Source organism: Mobula birostris, chromosome 28 (genome assembly GCF_030028105.1).
Source record: "Mobula birostris isolate sMobBir1 chromosome 28, sMobBir1.hap1, whole genome shotgun sequence".
Lineage (NCBI taxonomy): Eukaryota > Metazoa > Chordata > Chondrichthyes > Myliobatiformes > Myliobatidae > Mobula > Mobula birostris.
Genome location: NC_092397.1, coordinates 16,834,184 through 16,851,976, shown reverse-complemented (window position 1 = coordinate 16,851,976; position 17,793 = coordinate 16,834,184). Strand labels below are relative to the sequence as shown.

At 49.3% G+C, this 17,793-nt stretch overlaps 1 protein-coding gene across 1 annotated transcript in view; it reads left to right on the top strand.

Annotated features, from left to right (window-relative positions):
• The window catches only part of LOC140189306 (heterogeneous nuclear ribonucleoprotein U-like protein 2), a 36,058-nt gene extending 28,253 nt beyond the window's left edge, over positions 1 to 7,805 (top strand). Inside the window, exons 9-14 of the mRNA XM_072246016.1 lie at positions 932 to 1,060; positions 2,260 to 2,428; positions 3,161 to 3,346; positions 5,022 to 5,122; positions 5,886 to 5,993; positions 7,370 to 7,805. Of these exons, the coding sequence (XP_072102117.1) occupies positions 932 to 1,060; positions 2,260 to 2,428; positions 3,161 to 3,346; positions 5,022 to 5,122; positions 5,886 to 5,993; positions 7,370 to 7,459 (783 nt within the window). The 3' untranslated portion in view covers positions 7,460 to 7,805. The remainder of the gene's footprint in view (positions 1 to 931; positions 1,061 to 2,259; positions 2,429 to 3,160; positions 3,347 to 5,021; positions 5,123 to 5,885; positions 5,994 to 7,369) is intronic.
• The last annotated feature ends 9,988 nt before the right edge of the window (positions 7,806 to 17,793 follow it).

Genomic DNA, 17,793 nt, shown 5'->3' with positions numbered 1-17,793 from the left:
AGAGGGTGGTGAATCTGTGGAATTCATTGCCATTGGTGGCTATGGAGGCCAAGTCTGTGTATATTTAAGGAGAGGTTGATTAGTCAGGGGATGAAGGGATATGGGGGGAAGGCAGGAGAATGGGGCTGAGAGGAAAAATGGATCAGCCATGACAAAATGGCAGAGCAGACTCGATGGGCCGAATGGCCTAATTCTGCTCCTATATCTTATTGTCTTACTACATTTCAAGAAAGTTTGCTGACTAAAATTCATGTCTCAAATCAAGGGCAGAGTTAATCCCCAGTTGTTATCTTGTCTTCCACAAGGCGGCCTCTACAGATCCTATTGGGCTTACTAAAAGGACCCCTCCCTTACATAATAGCTCGTGCTGATATCCCAGGGTTCCAGTGAACTGTGGGGTTTGCATATTTCTACTGTGACCACTTGGGTTTCCTCTGGGTGCTTCAGGAATGACAATTTATGGAGCAACTCTTTGGTCTGGCTGACATCGTGTGTCAGGTTTGTTGTTTGGATCGTATCTTAGGGTGGGCGGTGGACAGGCAGTCAGTTCACCGGGTTGAACAGAGTCCACTTTAACGCAAAGTGTATCAGGGACAAGGGTGGTGAGCAATGGAACTACGACTTTGTGGCTACGGCATGTTTCAAAAGAGGCAAGGAGGAAGTTAAAACAGGTGGAGTAATGGCATTACATGGAGGACATGTCAGAGGTGTGTTTTTTTTTTAACAGAGTGGTGGTAGAGACAAATACCTTAGGAATATATAAGAGACTCTTAGTTAGGCGCATGGATGAAAGAAAAATGGAGGGCCATGAAGGAGGGGAGCTCTAGATTGATCTTGGAGTAGGTTGAAAGGTGGACACAACATTGTGGGGTGAGGGGCCTATTCTATGTTCTATGTACCTCACGGTGGTGCTCTTTGGACTTTTTAATAGGTCAAGGGGCAGGATGGTCCCGAAATGAGCGTGGCACTTCGGAATACGCTGATCCAGCAGGCAACCCAGTCTTTGAACAAGCTGATCCAGGTTGCCGCTTGCAAGAAGCGCAACTACATCCTCGATCAGGTACTCGTCGTCCTCCTGCCCCGGCAAGGGTCGGAGTCTCTGTATCTGCCAGTTACTCAGGGAGCAGGCTTTACTGGAATCTGAAATCAGATTGTTTAAATAGCCTGGAAACACAACTCGTGACCCATGCTTGATGAGAGCAAAATTATTTATGGGGATAGCTAGTAATGCAAATCTCCAAACACGGTACATTGGCAGGCTAATAGAGCCGCTGGCTTGTAGCTCCAGCAACCAGGGTTCAGGTCTGACCTTCGCACTTTCTCACTGTGACTGTGTGGTCATCCCCTGGGCGCTCTGGTTCCCTCCTACATCCAGAATAGGAATCAGGTTTACTATCAGTGTCATGTGAAATTTGTTGTTTTGCGGCAGCAGTACAGTGAAATGCATAAAACAGTATATATTATAGCACGCACGTGCGTGCATGCCCACACAGATAAGTACTGAAAAAGAGCAGAATAGTGAGAGAGTGTTTGTGGGTTTCTGGACCATTTAGAAATCTGATGGCGGAGGGGAAGGGACTGTACCTGAAACGTTGAATGTGGGTCTTCAGGCCCCTTACCTCCTCCCTGATACTAGTAATGGGATGAGGGCTTGTCCTGGGTGGTGGGGGTCTTTGATCACGGACATCGCCTTTTGGAGATGCCCTCGATGGTGGGGAAGCTAAGTGCCCAGAAAGCTTTTCCCAATTCTGTGCTTGGCCCCTGGCGGTCCCGGAAATAATCAGTTGCTAGTTAAATTGGCTGTTAAATTATCCCTTGGGTAGGCTGTAGAAAACAGCAAGCTGTTGCTGAAGTGAATTTTGGGAATATGGGTTTTAGGGGAAATTGGTGGGTCACTGGGATTTCCCTGCGCCAGTTTAGTGGGCTGAATGACCCTGTACGTCGTGCGGAAGTTGGAGACCGAATTGACAGAAGTTGCCCAATCATCTCCAGCTGAAGCTTCACAGGCACTCTGACTCAGTCGTTCTCCTTTGTGGTGTCCCTTGAGCAGAGCTGCAGTCTCCACTCCTACCCTGAATTATCCTCCACCCCTTCCCTCAGGAAATGGAGTTTACTTTCACTTGGAGTGGGTCACCTAGTGGCGGTGGCTCTGGGTAGCATCCGGAGAAGGGGGAAGTGCAGATGGAGGAATGAAAGTTTCTGGTCACTAAGGTAAAAGGCAGCACTCGTGAACAGCTCCTGTGTTCTTCTCTCCTTCAGAGCAACGTGTACAGCTCGGCCCAGCGGCGGAAGATGATCCCGTTCAAAGGCTTCTCCCGCCAGGCGGTGGTGATCTGCCCGAGCGACGAGGACTGGAAGGCGAGAATGAAATTGCGACTGGCGGAGGAGACCGAGGACTTGCCGGACTTTGTACTGCATGAAATGAAAGGTGAGGAGGACAGCTGGGGTGCGTTTGTTGTGGTTTGCCGGACTGTGCTGCTCCTTCCGGTCTCCGCTGTACCCAGGAGATGCAGCTAGTATGCCAAGTCTGTGGGTGTATTTAAAGCAGAAGTTGATTGTTTCCTGGTTGGTCAGGGCATCAAGGGATCCGGCAATAATGCAGAAGAACTGAGGGGAGTGGGCTGGTTGCAGGAGCCACTGCGTGTACGGTTGGTCGGAAGAACTGGTGAGGTTCACCCTGTTCAGAGGGGGAAACCCTTGGGTTAAGGATGAGGGGAGAGTGAAGATCCACTGGTAGAGTAGTGTGTCAACTCAAGGGTCCATGCAATGCCTAATGCCCCTCCCCAACTCAGAGACCCCTTTCTACCCGCTCTCCCACCATCTCAGTGACCCATATGCTCATCGCTCTCCCTGTAATCCCCTTATCCCTAACATCCCTGATCCAACCCTACCTCTGGCGTCTACAGCCTGTACATCCCTACCTATTTCTATAACCTCTACAGACTTCTCTGTCTCACCCTTCAGTCCCCCACTAACGTCCCTGTATCATCCTTGGCCCCTGGACAAGTTGCTCTGTCCCTTGAAAGAGCAGGCCAACAATGGCCCTTCGGTTTTTTTATGATCTCCTCTGGTTTATCTTGCACTATAATGCTGCCATTAAGCAGCGAACTTTATTAACCTGATCCTGATTCTGACTTGCTGGGTTTTGTGCTGCTTCCAGTGAACTTCACGTTCCCGGAGACGAGTGACTTCCTGGACAAGGTTACTTACGTAGAGCTGGAGAAGGAGCAAGCCAGCAAGCTGATGAGCAAATATAAGGAGGAGGCGAGGAAAGCCCGGCCACAGCAGGAGAAGCGGCAAGACCGGCGTAATTACCGTAACCGCAACGATCGCGACAGGAACTACGGTGAGTTAAGGGGAGCCCAACCGCACTTTTGGGCAAAAATCAGTGTCCTGATTTACAGATCCAGGATCGGGGGCGAGAAACTATCCTGGGCCAAAATTCTCCATGAGTTGGAGTCTCCTTGTCTCAAGAGAGAGAATGTGGCTGTCAGGGGTTCCTCAGGGGCGTTGTCCACCTTCTGCAGCCTCCTAAGGTCAGAAAAGGGGCTGTTTGCTGGTCTCACCCCTTCAACCCCTGCCTGAATGCCACAACATCTGGACGACATATTATGGCCTGAGAAATGACAAGTGTGGTGACTCTTTACTGTGTCAGCGATCGATCTGAAGATCGGGGTTCAATTCCCGCCATTTGTCCATTCTCCAGGTGTCCTGTGGGTGCTCTGGTTTCCTCCCGCAGTCCAAAGACGCATGGGTTCGGTGTAAGTTGTGGGCATGCTGTGTTGGCCCTGGAAGCGTGACAGTACTTGCGGGCTGCCCCCAGCTTACAGTGTTGGTCATCGAGGCCAACGACGCCTTTCACTGTGTTTCAGTGCGCATGCTAATCTTTAAGTACCGGGCAAAAACCAGATCAAACAAGTATGTTAGACCATACTTGGAGTATTGTGTTCAGTTCTGGTCACATCATTGTAGGAAGGATGTGAAGGCATAGAGAAGATTTAGCAGGATGCTGCCTGGATTTAGAGAAGATGTCTTGTGTGGAATGGTTGAGCGAACCAGGGCTTTTCTCTTTGGAGAGAAGTTGGACTTCCTAGAGGTGTATAAGGTAATAAGAGGCATAGATTGAGTGGACAGACAGGACATTTTTCCTAGGGCAGAAATTGCTAATATGAGACGGCATAATTTTAAGGTGATTAGAAGAACTTATAGGGGGATGTCAGAAGTAATGTTTTTTTTACAGAGAGCTGTGGATGTGTGGAACGCCCTGCTAGGGGTGGTGGTAGGGGTAGACACGTTAGGGGCATTTAAGAAACTTTTAGATAGGCACATGGATGATAGAGAAATGGAGGGCAATGCAAAAGGGAAGGGTTAGGTTGGTGTTGGCCTGCACAACATGGTGGGACGTAGGGCCTGTACTGTTCTATGTCCTACACTGCCCCTGAGAAACGCTGTCTCATTCTGCCCTGCAGAGCTGATGTATGGTTAGAATGACAAAGTTTTTTGAATCTTGAATCTTTGAATCTGCCTTGGCATTGCTGAAACCCCTGTCACCTTCAACCAGAAGCTCAGCCTGGGCGACTGGAGCAGATCTGGGTATTCCGTGAATCCCCTGACATTCCAAAGCACATGGGAAATGGAGACCCAGTCGCTGGAATGTGGAGCAAACTCGGGGTCAGGCAGCGTCGTGGTGGTTTGGGAGGCGGGAGGGTGGGCTCCTGAAATATGTACCGTCCGTTTCCCTCCACAGATGTCTGACCCAGTGAGTTCTTATAGACTTTTTGATTTGTTTCATTTTGTACACATTGAGAATTGTGATTGAACACCCCTCTCTTGCCTCTATGTCCACAGCATCAACATATCCCAATGTTCAGCATCTTCCAGGGTAAATGTAGCTCTTTCCCACACCCACCCCCACCCCCCGCCATTTTTGTGCAATTGTGAGGGCTTAAGGCCTTGTTCTTACTCAGGTTGTTTAGGATGTTGATGTAGTACACCCTACCCTAACCTCTGTATTGCTGCAGGTGGCAACCGCATGGCCAGATGGGACAACAGGAACTACGATCGGTCGGCATACGGTCAAGGCTGGGGTCCAGCCTATGGCAACAACCCGGCATACAGGGAGGTAAGAGGTGAACCGAAATCCTCTCGAGCTTGTTCTGCCATTCCGTTACATCCTATTTGGTCTGTATATTAACTCCCTACGACTGTTAACTCCACAATGTCTAAAAGAACCAGGAGCAGAATTGGGCCGTTCATCCCATCAAATCTGCTCTGCCATTTCATCACAGCTAATTTATTATCTCTCTCAACCCCTTTTTCCACGTCTGCTGGTAACCTTTGACACCCTTACTAATCAAGAATCTTATCAGCCTCCTCTTTAAATATACAGAAAAACTCGGTCTCCACAGCCGTCTGTGGCAATTAATTCTGTACTCTCCAGCTAAAGATGAGGTTGTGCTCTCCAGTCCTAGACTCCCCCAGTATTGAAAATATCCTGTCTAGGCCCTTCAATACTCGATAGGTTTCAGTGAGATTCCCCGCCCCTCCATTCTTCTAAATTCCGGCGAGTACAGGTCCACAGCCGTCAAACTCTCCTCGTGTTATCCCTTTCATTCCTGGGATCATTTTCGTGAACGTCATGGTCGCTCTCCAATGCCAGCACATCCTTTCTTCGACATTGGGCCCAGAAGACAAGCAAGCTGAGAGTCAGGTATAAGTGTAACCTGTGGCCTGGTAATTTCTTTCGTGTCACCATGAAGTCCGGTGAGATGAACTGCAGGTTCCATTGTGCAGGGCTCCCACCCTTTGGCGAGCAATTTGCCCACCCACATCACAGCAGGCGGCCAATGCTGAACTGACTCACTGAATGTTTCTTGTTGTCGCAGGATTACCACAAAGCCTACGACCGCTACAGGCAGCAGTATGACCGGGGTTACACGCAGGGCTACGACTACCCCAGATATCGGGACTATTATCGCGAATACGCTCGTGAGGTAGGTTCCCATTTGTGTTGGTTGAGGTTCACGCCGCACCATAGGGCTGCGTGGGATGGAAACAGGCTCTTCAAAACAACTTATCCATGCTGACCAAGATCCTAGTCCCATTAGCCTGCGTTTGGCCCACATCCCTCTCTCTATCCGTGTACCTGTCCTTTTAAACATCATAATTGTACCCTACGCTACTGCTTCCTCTGAGCTGATCGTCCCGTAAACCTGTGTGTGTGAGAGAAACATCCCCCTTGGGCCCCCTTTAAACTTTTCCCCCCTCACCTTAAAGTTCAAAGTAGATGTACGTCACCAAATAGCAGAGGTTAATTTTCTTGCAGGCATTCACAGTAAAACAGAATACAATAGAGTCAATGAAAAAGTACATGCAAATACTGACAAGCAATGTACAAAAGACAAACTGCAAATACAAAAAAGAAACTAATGATAATAGATAAGTAAATGATGAAAATAATGTTAACATTATGCTCTTTAATGTAAATAATGCTCTTTAATTTTAGATTCCTTTACCATGGGAAAATGACTGTGACTAACCACCTTATCTATGCCGCTCCTGATTTTATAAACCTTGATAAGATGACCCCTCAGCCTCGTGTTTCAGGGTGAGGAGGTCCCAGACTATCTACCCAGTCCTTATAACTCAGTTCCCATACTCAGTACATCGTTTACAGTTTTAATGGCATTCTTCCCAACCAGAGGTGCGCACGGTACGCACCAGTGTCTTGTGCAGTTACAGCTCAGTGGCCCAACCCTCCCGTGCCCTGTGCCCAGTGCCCTGACCAATGAAAGCAGGTGTGCCAAACCACGTCCACCTGAGGTCATGTCAGTAACTGGACCTGTGCAACCTGGCAGAAAGATGGCTGCCTGCTGCTTGTGGCTGATTCACTGAGTCCCCGCTTTTGATATGTAGTACGCACTGGCTTTCAAGGACTACGTCTCCTGTTCATTATCTTTTAAAAACATTTGCACAGTTTGTCTTTTGCGCATTGATTGACAGTCTTTGTAGTTTTTCAATGGTTCTGTTATATCTTTGTTCTGTGAATGTCTGCAAAAAAATGAATCTCGGTATTATCTGGTGTACTTTGATAATAAATTTAACTTTGAACTTTGTTCTAGCAAACTTTGGCCACAGGAAAATGTTGTGATGTTGTGACACCACTGGGCTGGAGAGGGTCACTGGTAACCCTGTCTGGTGCTGAATTTGTGTGTAGGGAAATGGGGGGGGGGGGGGTTGCAGAGACTTGAGATGTATCTTTAAGCTGAGAAACCCAGTGTCCCCAGACGTGTGCACGGTGAATGTCAGGCTAAAGTAACTGGTGGGGCTGGCCCAAACTAACATTCTGCTTTGTTTGCCCTGTTTCCAGTGGAACCGCTACTACGACGATCGAAACCGTTACTACGACGATCGAAACCGCTACTACAACAACTACAACAACTACTATGGCTACCGATGAAAGAGTGACTGTACGCGTGCGTCCCTAGCCCGTCTCCGACATAGTTTCATTCCAGTGGAGCGCCAGGTGGCTGTGGGGCTTTTACTCATCCTTTTGGCTAGTGTTAGATGTTCTGTTTTTAATTTTATTTTTTACTCCTTTTAACAAAGTGAGTGCCTGGCTTTACGGGGCATTTCAGCTTCTTCAGCAGACGAACCGCAGTATCTAATCTGGAATGTATAAAACAGGCTGGCCCACTCCCCCTGATTGTGCACATGCCTATGTTATTACTCTGTCACTCACTCTCTCTCTCTCTCTCTCACTCACACACACACACACACACACACACACACACACACAGTCTCCCCCTCATACATACAAATCCTTCATTGACTCCCCCTTTGTACTGCTGTGCGGGGGATTTACCCCCCACCCCTATCCCTGGGAGTGACGTTCCATAGCACTGGCAGATTCCTGATTTCTGGGATGGGATGATGGAGGTTCGGTGGGGCTGGGGGAGTGGTGGAGGGGGGTGGTTGAGGGTGTTTTTCCTGTGCTCACTTCCATGATCGATTATCATTGGCTTCGGAACCTTGGATGGCAAGCAGCCCTCCGTCCTGTGCCAGCGGGCACTGTGGTACGGAGCCAGACCGACAGCTAACCTTCTTTAAGTCCTAAGACCGCCAAGGAGGCATTGAATAAAACCTGGCTTCTGGTGAAAAGGGGCATGCACAGCTGTGAAACCACCCAGGTCTGCCTCACTTTCCTGTGCTGTCACTCACCCCAAAGGTTTTCAGTTTGGAAGCCTAAGGCCACCAGCTCGCTGGGGCGGTACGGCAGCTCTGCTGGCAATCCTGAAATTCATGAAACCAAGGAGCCTTTTTTTGTTTTCTTTTGGTTTTTTGGTTTACAGCGTGCCCTGAGGCAGGCGCTGGAATTCTGCCAACCACTCTCTTCATCTCCACCACCACCCCTCCCATTCCTAAACCACATCGAGCTTCCAGAATCAGCAGAACCCCCCCCCCCACTTCCCCAAATTCCCTGTGGGGTCTGCACAACCAGCACTTTTGCCAGCATATAACACAGACCCTGTCTCACCCTGAGTCCGCCCTCACCCGCCTGCTCAGATCTGGCTGCCCTGAGGCTGAACCTGACACTGGCACCTCCTGCAATTCACGGCTCGAAGACTCCAGAGCTTCGCGTGGGAGCCTGCCGGCCACAGTAGCCCGTCACAGGATGGCAGCCACTGTGCCCCTTCACTGGCGGAGCAGACCCCGGGGGATGGGGGGTGGGGGCGCTGGTTGGCGCAGTGACCGCTGTGTTGTTGGGACTTTGTACTTGAGCTCAAATTTGGTGGCAAGTGGAGAGTGATCACTGCTGCGATCGTGGGAGCAGGGGCTTAAAGATGGCCGGTTATGAGAGTGCGCTGTGAGTTTGTATGTCTCCGCTCACTAATAGATGGTCCTTCTATGTGGCTGTAGAGACTCTAAGGTTTTTTTCTTGAGTAGCCAGTACTCAAGTAGTCAAGATCAGGTTGGCTCAGGGTGGAAGGGATTCAAACTTTCCCCCCGCCAGTTTGGGATGGGTTTGTTTCCGGTGGCTTGGCTTGGCCAGGGAGATGGGTTAGTTCAGGTGGGGGGTGGGGGGGAGGTGATGCGGTTTCGTAGGCAGGAGGAGATCCTCTCTTAGTTTTAGTCTGGTTCTTCTGTTCTTTGTCGCAGTAACTGTTAGGCTGCTTGCCTCCCGAGCGAGCCGGAGGGGTCTCGACAGGCCCCGGGGCGTAGCGGGGGGGGGCGGGATGCAAGCACCACAGTGCACTCGCTTTGGGTATTCACAGCGCTTTCAACTTTGTACAGTCTCCAGCAAGCTTTTTTTTTGATTCGTCTGCGTGTGTTTCTTAATTTTTACAGAAAATTTTGCTTTAAAAAAACTCGAGTGATGTTTCCAATCATCAGCGTGCAGGTTATTAATTGTATGATGCAGCCTTTTTAATGTCAAGTTTAGGGGAGTTTAGGGAGGGAGGGGTGGAAGGGGTGGGGCATGGTGGGAGGGTAGAGATGGGGCCGTTTTTGGTTAAATAAGTTCACCATTCCTTCTGATTTCCTTTCCTTCCAATCACTGCGCCGTGCGATGGTGCTGGAAGAAGGGTTCTGTGGCTGGGTTATGGCATAAAACCGGCCTTGCTCCCGACAGCTGTGGTCTTCTGATCTGCGACCGCACTTAACCGGCCTCCCTGGTGTGTTAACCGGGAATGCTTCCCGTCGATAGCAGTCCAGTAGGGGAGGAGAGCACAGTAGGCAAGTAAAACAAGACTGATAGAGGCAAAGCACTACTTTCTGGGCTCCCTCCTCAGTCAGTACCCACGTGAAGTGTCCTTTCTAATCATAGGACTTGGCAGAACCTTTTAGACTTTCAAAGGATATTTGGAAGCGGGCGAATGGAAGCAGAGAGAGTTAAAGTGTTTAGCGCAATGGTTTGGCTCCTTATCCTGTGGTTATAGTCTTTTAAAAATTCTCAAATTCTGCACAGGTCGTATACAGATACTGTACATATCTTTTCTAGAGTTATTGGGAGTCACACGGAAGACACGGTGAGAGAGAGAACGCTGTGACCTCCTGGCAGCAGCCGCCGTCTCCCGCGTGCGTGTGTGAGAGAGAGCTGCAAAGGAACGCAGGGCTAGATCCCGTAGCAGAAACCTGGCCCCTCGAACGTCACCAAATTTGTGCTTTCTTGGTCAATCACCAAAGGCTGCTCAGGCGTGTTGTACCAGTGCAGTTCCCTGTTCTTAGCTGCTTTGTGTGCCCTTATTGTTCACCGCCGGGTGTCGTGTGTGTGGTCCCCGAAAGCACAGGTAGTCCCATCCCACGGTCTCCTGCGGCCTTTGTGTCCCTACACCTCTCCGCTCCCCCGTCCCGCGCAAGTGACCAGTCCTCCTCCAGCTCTTGTGTCCGTAATGGGTGTCTTCCTTTCACCCCCACACTCCCCAACTTTACCCGTGCCTCCACCCCCAGCCATCTCTCCCCACTGCTCAAACAGAAGTTGGTGCACTCCGTCTGTAACAAACCTCCAACTAACCCTGCCTACCGTTGAAGCACTTGCTGAATTTGACACGGCACTTTGCCCTGGATCTGTCTTTGCTTCTTCTTTCCCCACCCCCTGAACAAATGTCCTCTCTCCCCCGCCCCCACCCCGGTCACTCCAAGACACCAAACCCACTGAGCTCCTCTCTGTGATTGAGTCAGTGTTTAGCACGAAATGAAGTGTACGTTTACATTCAAACTGTCTGGGATGCACTGTCTCTTGTCAGGTGTCATTCGTTCAGTGTGTGGGATACAATTTCTTTTCAAAAGAAAAGCCAATCTTTTGTGTAATGTGCAGGAAATGTTCACAGCAACAGAGAATGTCTCTATGAATTATGTTTTCAAAAATTGGAAAGGTAGTGCTACCACTTAATTGACCCCAGGATCTGCTCTGGAGCCCTTGTGATATTGAGCCAGGGGTCGTTGGGATATTTGGCCTTTGAAAGACACGGTGTGCACCTTGTCACAAGAGGGACAGGATTACCGCCAGCTGGAATATAACACCAGGATAATGAGCTGAACACAATCTAAAACAGTCGCCCAAGCTCCCATCTACCTGAGCAGTGCCACCAGGGAGTGGCCAGTTCCACACACACACAGAAAAAGGCGCTTAGAAGCCAGATCTGATCGCCGTCCCAAAACTGAGTCCTATAATTACAACTGACACTTCACCACGGCTCTTCCATCCGGTGTGAACAGACTATGTCGCTGACTCGGCTTTACAGAGTGAAACCCTGAAGACCACACTCCCACCTTGGCCCCAGTTCAGTCTTCTCAATTTCTAATGCTGACTTGCATCTGTTTTTAACTCTGGGTGGGACGGAGCGAGGGTGGGTGGGGGTGGGGGGGGAGGGAGAGCCTATTGGCGATGCAGGCAAATGGGACTGTCTGGTATAATAAATGTGTGTACAATGAAGTTTGTGTCTGTAATTGGGCACAGCGCTGCCTAGCGGTAGTGAAATGTTAAGGTAGTATAAAACTGAGAGATTTTAAATGAAAAAACTCAGTAAATAAAAGGATTTGCTGTACATTGCCTGTCGACGGTTATGTTGTACTTCCCAATGCACCTACCTGAAGAGGTGCCCTAACCTGAGGTACAAAAGCTGTAACTCAAATCCAAGTGAACAGCTGTACCGCGCCGTCGGTGAGTGGCAAACCCAGCGCCTGAGCCACAGGCCTCCCCCTGCAGCACTGGGTGACCAGCTCGTCCCCACTTCGCATTTAGGATGCAGTACAGAAAAGGCAGTATTCCTTCAGCCCACAAAATCTGCACTGTACATGATGCTGAATTAAACTCGATCTCTCTCACCTGCTATTCATGTCTATATAACGGCTTCTTAAATGCTACTATCATATATGCTCCTACACACTTTCCAGGTATTTTCCACTGTTTTTAAAAAAGAAAACTTGCCCTGTCATCTCCTCTAAACTCTTCCCCCCCATCATCTGCATGTCCTTTGGTACTTGACATTTCTGCCCTGGAGGTGAAAAGGCTGTTTGCTTAGCAAAGCCACAGCTGATTCTGCAGACGCTGGACACATGCAACATGATGGAGGAACAAAGGTTCAACGGTTCATTTTATTGTCACAGCATGCAGGTACAATACAACTCTGATATTTGTCTTCTCCAGATGGCCATGAAGTACAGAAAGACCATGGGAGATGTTGAGAGAAAAGACATCAACTTTCCCTCCACACCAAAAAGAAACAAAACTTGCAAATCCTCCCTCCCTGCAGGGAAAAAAAACGGACAATAACAATCCCCGACCAACTCTCTCGCAAAAAAGAAGTGACAATAACAGTCACTGGCAGAGGAAGCCAATGACAGTAGCATAGTAACAGAATAAAGAGTGGAGATTTTGGGCTGAGACTCTTCATTCGGACCGGAAAGGAAAGGGGACGAGGCAGAGGTAAGGTGGGTGAAGGAGGAGGAGAACAAGATGGCAGGTGATAGTTGAAGCTAGGTGAGTGGGCAAGGGGATGAAGTAAGAAGCTGGGAGGTGAAAGGTGCGACAGGTAAAGGCCTGAAAGGAGGAATCTGATAGGAGAGTGTGGGCCAGGGGAGGGGAGCCATAGTGAGAATATGGGTGGTGAGAAGAGAAAGGGTAAGGGGGAGATGGAATGGAGAAAGGGAGGGGTAGAAATAACTCAGTTGGAGAAATTAATGTTCCTGCCATTAGGTTGGGGGCTGCCCAGATGGAGTATGAGGTACTGCTGTTCCTCCAACCTGAGAGTGCACTTGTGGTAGTTGAAGAGGCTGTAAACTGACGCTGGAATGGGAAGTAGAATTAAAATGGGTGGCCACCAGGAAAGGCATTCAATCTTATCAATGCCTCTTATGATAAATCAGGTCTCCCCGCGGTCTCAAACTCAGAGAAAAGAATTCCAGTTCATCCAACTGGCCCTTACTGCTCATACAAAACCCTCTCCACAAAAAATGCTCTCCCATAAAGGATGTTACTCTATTGGATGACTTGTTATAATAGTCCAGTATTTCACGTTATTACTATCACAATTCCAGACCTGCTGTGGTGAGAATATTTATGGATATGCTGTGTGATGCAGTGAGGTATTATGTGTACTCTTTCTATACATACACACACACCATTTTAGTGCCTGCAAAACAGTTTGGAGTGGTATGGCATTGTGGGGCATCCTATATAAATACAGACATTCTGTGTGGTGGGTCGAATTTGAAGACCATATGGGCAGGGTGTTGATGACAGGATTAATAAGTGTAGATGAACAGAGACTTCATAACCATGTAACAATTACAGCTTGGAAACAGGCCATCTCAGCCCTTCTAGTCCAAGCCGAACTCTTACTCTCACCTAGTCCCACCGACTTGCACTCACCCCATAACCCTCCATTCCTTTCCTGTCCATATAGCTGTCCAATTTAACAATTAAACGACAACATCGAACCTGCCTCAACCACTTCTGCTGGAAGTTCGTTCCACACAGCTACCACTCTCTGAGTAAAGAAGTTCCCCCTCATGTTACCCCTAAACTTTTGCCCTTCAACTCTCAACTCATGTCCTCTTGTTTGAATCTCCCCCACTCTCAATGGAAAAAGTCTTTCCAAGTCAACTCTGTCAATCTCCCTCATAATTTTAAACACCTCTATCAAGTCCCCCCTCAACCTTCTACGCTCCACAGAATAGAAACCTAACTTGTTCAACCTTTCTCTGTAACGTAGGAGTTGAAACCCAGGCAACAGTTTAGTGAATCTCCTCTGTACTGTCTCAATTTTATTGACATCTTTCCTGTAATTCGGTGACCAGAACTGTACACAATACTCCAAATTTGGCCTCACCAATGCCTTATACAATCTCAGCATTACATCCCAACTCCTGTACTCAATGCTCTGATTTATAAAGGCCAGCATACCAAAAGCTTTCTTCACCACCCTATCCACATGAGATTCCACCTTCAGGGAACTGTGCACCATTATTCCCAGATCCCTCTGTTCTACAGCATTCTTCAATGTCCTACCATTTACCATGTATGTCCTATTTTGATTAGTCCTACCAAAATGTAGCACCTCACATTTTTCAGCATTAAATTTACCACCTCATCATCCAGATCATTAATATATATGACAAACAACATTGGACCCAGTACAGATCCCTGAGGCACATCGCTACACACCGTCCTCCAATCTGACACACAGTTATCCACCACTACTCTCTGGTGTCTCCCATCTAGCCACTGCTGAATCTATTTTACTACTTAGATATTAACGCCTAACAATTGAACCTTGCTAACGAACCTTCCATGTGGAACCTTGTCAACGGCCTTACTGAAGTCCATATAGACAACATCCACCACTTTACCCTCGGGATGATTATGGTGTGTTGGTCTTCATTCGTTGGGGGGTCAAGTTCAGGAGCCATAAGGTAATGTTGCAGCTCTGGTTAGGCCTGGGTTCCACGGTATAAGAAAAAGTTGGGAACTCCTGGGTTACCTCATTGTGGGAAGGGTGTGGAAGCTTTAGAGAGGGTGCAGAGGAGATTCACCAGGCTGCTGCCTGGACTAGAGAGCGTGTCTTATGAGGAAAGGTTGAGTGAGCCAGGGCATTTTAGGGCAGAGGATGAGAGGTAACTTGCTAGAAGTACACAAGATGATAAGAGGCATAGATCGAGTGGGCAGCCGGAGACTTTTTCGCAGGACGAAAATGGCTAATACGAGGCAGCATAATTTTAAGATGGTTAGAAGAAAGTGTGCGGACGTTGTCAGAGGTAAGTTTTTTTAAAAATACAGAGTGGTGGGAGCATGGGGCGGTGGAAGTGACAGGTCCATTAGGGACATTTAAGAGACTTGTGGAGAGGCAAGTGGATGATAGAAATATGGAGGGCTAAGTAGGAGGGAAGGGCTAGTTAGATATTGGAGGAGGTTCAAAGATTAGCACACCATTGTAGGCTGATGTCTTCTTGTAATGCTGTATGTCCTACTCCCTTGGCACATCAGCTAAGGATGGGAGATGTCTTTTGCCTGCTCCTGGTGGCAAGGATCTCCGTCTGGCAGAGCTGCTCAGGAATTGAATTGTTCCATGGTTCGATGTGGCCTTGACGGGTGAAATTTCACCCTTGTCGGTCAGATAGGATGGCAGCTCCATTTCCTCGTCTCTGCAACACCTCTCCCCATTACCTCTCCTCCCTGCCTCCTTACTCACCACCGACGCACAACCAGAGGCTGAGCTCGCAAAACTGAAAGGGTTTTGCAAAAACATACACACACCTGAGTATAAACCAGCTGTGAACAAAACAGCAAAAACCATGATTACATATAAAAAGAGAATAAATATTAGTCCCTTAGTAATAGGGAGAATGGAAAAAAAAACACAAGGGACTGAACAAACATTGTATAGCTGTTCCCATGGTAGAATATTCTAAAATGTGGCAAAGGGCAGGAGGCACTCAATGGTTCAATTTAATATCTGAGAAAGTATACAACCTGAAATTCTTACACCCATGAAGCGGGGGAGAGGGGACCCCCTAAGAACAAGTGAGAGAAAAAGAACCCCTAAACCCCTCCCTTGCACAAGAGCATCAACCCTCATCCTTCCCCCTCCCACTCACTCGAGCAGAGCATCAACCCCCCCCCCATGCAAGCAGTAGCGAAGCCCCCAAGAGACCATGATCGAGACTCCCTTCAGAAACTACCGTCCATCCCAACACTTCGACGTCTCAGCCAGGAGCGCTCTCTTGTTCGAAAGGGAGCGGTAGAGATTGTTCCTGCCACAGTGAGAGGGTACACCAACAGCTTGCTCTTTCGATGTTACGGTCTGGCGCGTCGCTTGTCCGAGTCTCTTTCCCCACCCCCGTCCCCGGACTCGAAGACCAACAGCCTCTCACTCTCCATCGAGGGAGGTTGCTGGAGTTCGGGGGCCTTCCGGCAGCTGCGGCCTCTGCCCACCGTCTCGATGTTTCAATCTCCCGCAACGCTCCTGTCGGTGATATCGGCGAGGAATCGGGTCGTCGGTATGGCCGCACCTGGAGACACCGAAAACACGCGGCCACTCAACGAGAGCCCACGGCCCGTGAGGAGCATAGTTTGAGTGCGGCTTTAGATCATGGACTCCTCACCGTTCAGCAGTTAAGGGTGATGTGGCCCTTCTCAGTTTTCCCTCCCAATTCCACGTTCCTTACTTCCTCTGCCATTGTCTTCCTCGAAAGACTCTGTAAGATTAGTTAGACATGACCTGCCGTACACAAAGCCATGCTGACTACCCCCAATCAGTCCGTTTGCAAACAAGAAAATCTGCGGATGCTGGAGGTCCAAGCAGCAGACGCAAAATGCTGAGGAACTCAGCAGGCCAGGCAGCATCTCTGGAAAAGAGTCGGCAGTCGATGTTCGGGGCCGATACCCTTCATCAGGACTGAAGAGAAAAGATGAGAAGCCAGAGCAAGAAGCTGGGAGGGAGGAGAGGAAGAAGTGCAAGGTGATAGGTGATGGAGATGGGTCAAGTATGGAGCTGGGAAGTTGGTCGGTGAAAGAAGTACAGGGCTGGAGAAGGGAGAATCCGACAGGAGAGGCCAGAAGGCCAGGGAAGGCGGAGGAGCACCACAGTCTGTTGTTGTTCAGTCATTAGGTTGAGTCTGACTCTTTGTGACCTCATGGTCCATCGGGTTTCCATGGAAGACACGGAAGTAGATTGCCAGGCCTTTCTTCTGTGCAAGATACTGCCGCTGCCCGGGTTGGGACCTGGCTGCATTTGAACTCAGAACCTCCTGCCTTGAAGTCTGGAGCTGATACCACTACACCACCTATCCAAATGCTCATATATCCGGTCCCTTAGGATAACTTTCCCACTACTGATGTCAGGCTCACTGGCCTATAATTTCCTGGTTTATTGTTACAGCCTTTCCTAAACAGCAGAACAACATCCAATCCTTCAATACCTCATCTGTCACCCAGGACGATTTAAGTATCTCTGTGAGGGCCCCGGCGATGTCTGCACTTGTCTCCGATGTGGTAGGAGGGAAAGGCGTTGTCCAGCCCCGGGGATTTACCTACCCTAATTTGCCTCAGATGTTCCCAATGTTGCTCCATTTTATTCCCAGTTTCCACCCCACCCCAGACTCTTATCACTCTCTCGCACACTGGGGTGGGGAGCAGTTCGCAGCAGTCAATTCACCGACCTTCACGTCATTGCAATGTTGGAGGAAACCAGAGTACCTTGGGTTGGGGAACCAACACTGTCACAGGAAGAACATGGCAGTCTCGCACACTCTCTCTCTCTCTATCCCCCTTTTCCTCCCCCTCCAGCTCCCTGTCCCACTCTCTTCCCCCTCCCTCATTCTCTCTGTCTCCCCTCCTCTCTCTCTAACCCCCTTTCCCTCCCTCTTCTGCTCCCTGTCCCACTCTCTTCCCCCTCCCTCATTCTCTCTGTCTCCCCTCCTCTCTCTCTAACCCCCTTTCCCTCCCTCTTCTGCTCCCTGTCCCACTCTCTTCCCCCTCCCTCATTCTCTCTGTCTCCTCTCCTCTCTCTCTAACCCCCTTTCCCTCCCTCTTCTGCTCCCTGTCCCACTCTCTTCCCCTCCAATCGCTGTCTGTCCCTCTCCCATCCTCTCTCTAACCTCCTTTCCCTCCCCCTCCAGCTCCCTGTCCCACTCTCTTCCTCCTCCCTCATTGTCCCTGTCCCACTCTCTTCCCCCTCCCTCATTCTCTCTGTCTCCCCCTCTTCTCTCTCTCTAACCCCCTTTCCCTCCCTCTCCTGCTTCCTGTCCCACTCACTCCCCCCCATTTCTTGTCTGTCTCTCTCTCTCTGTCCC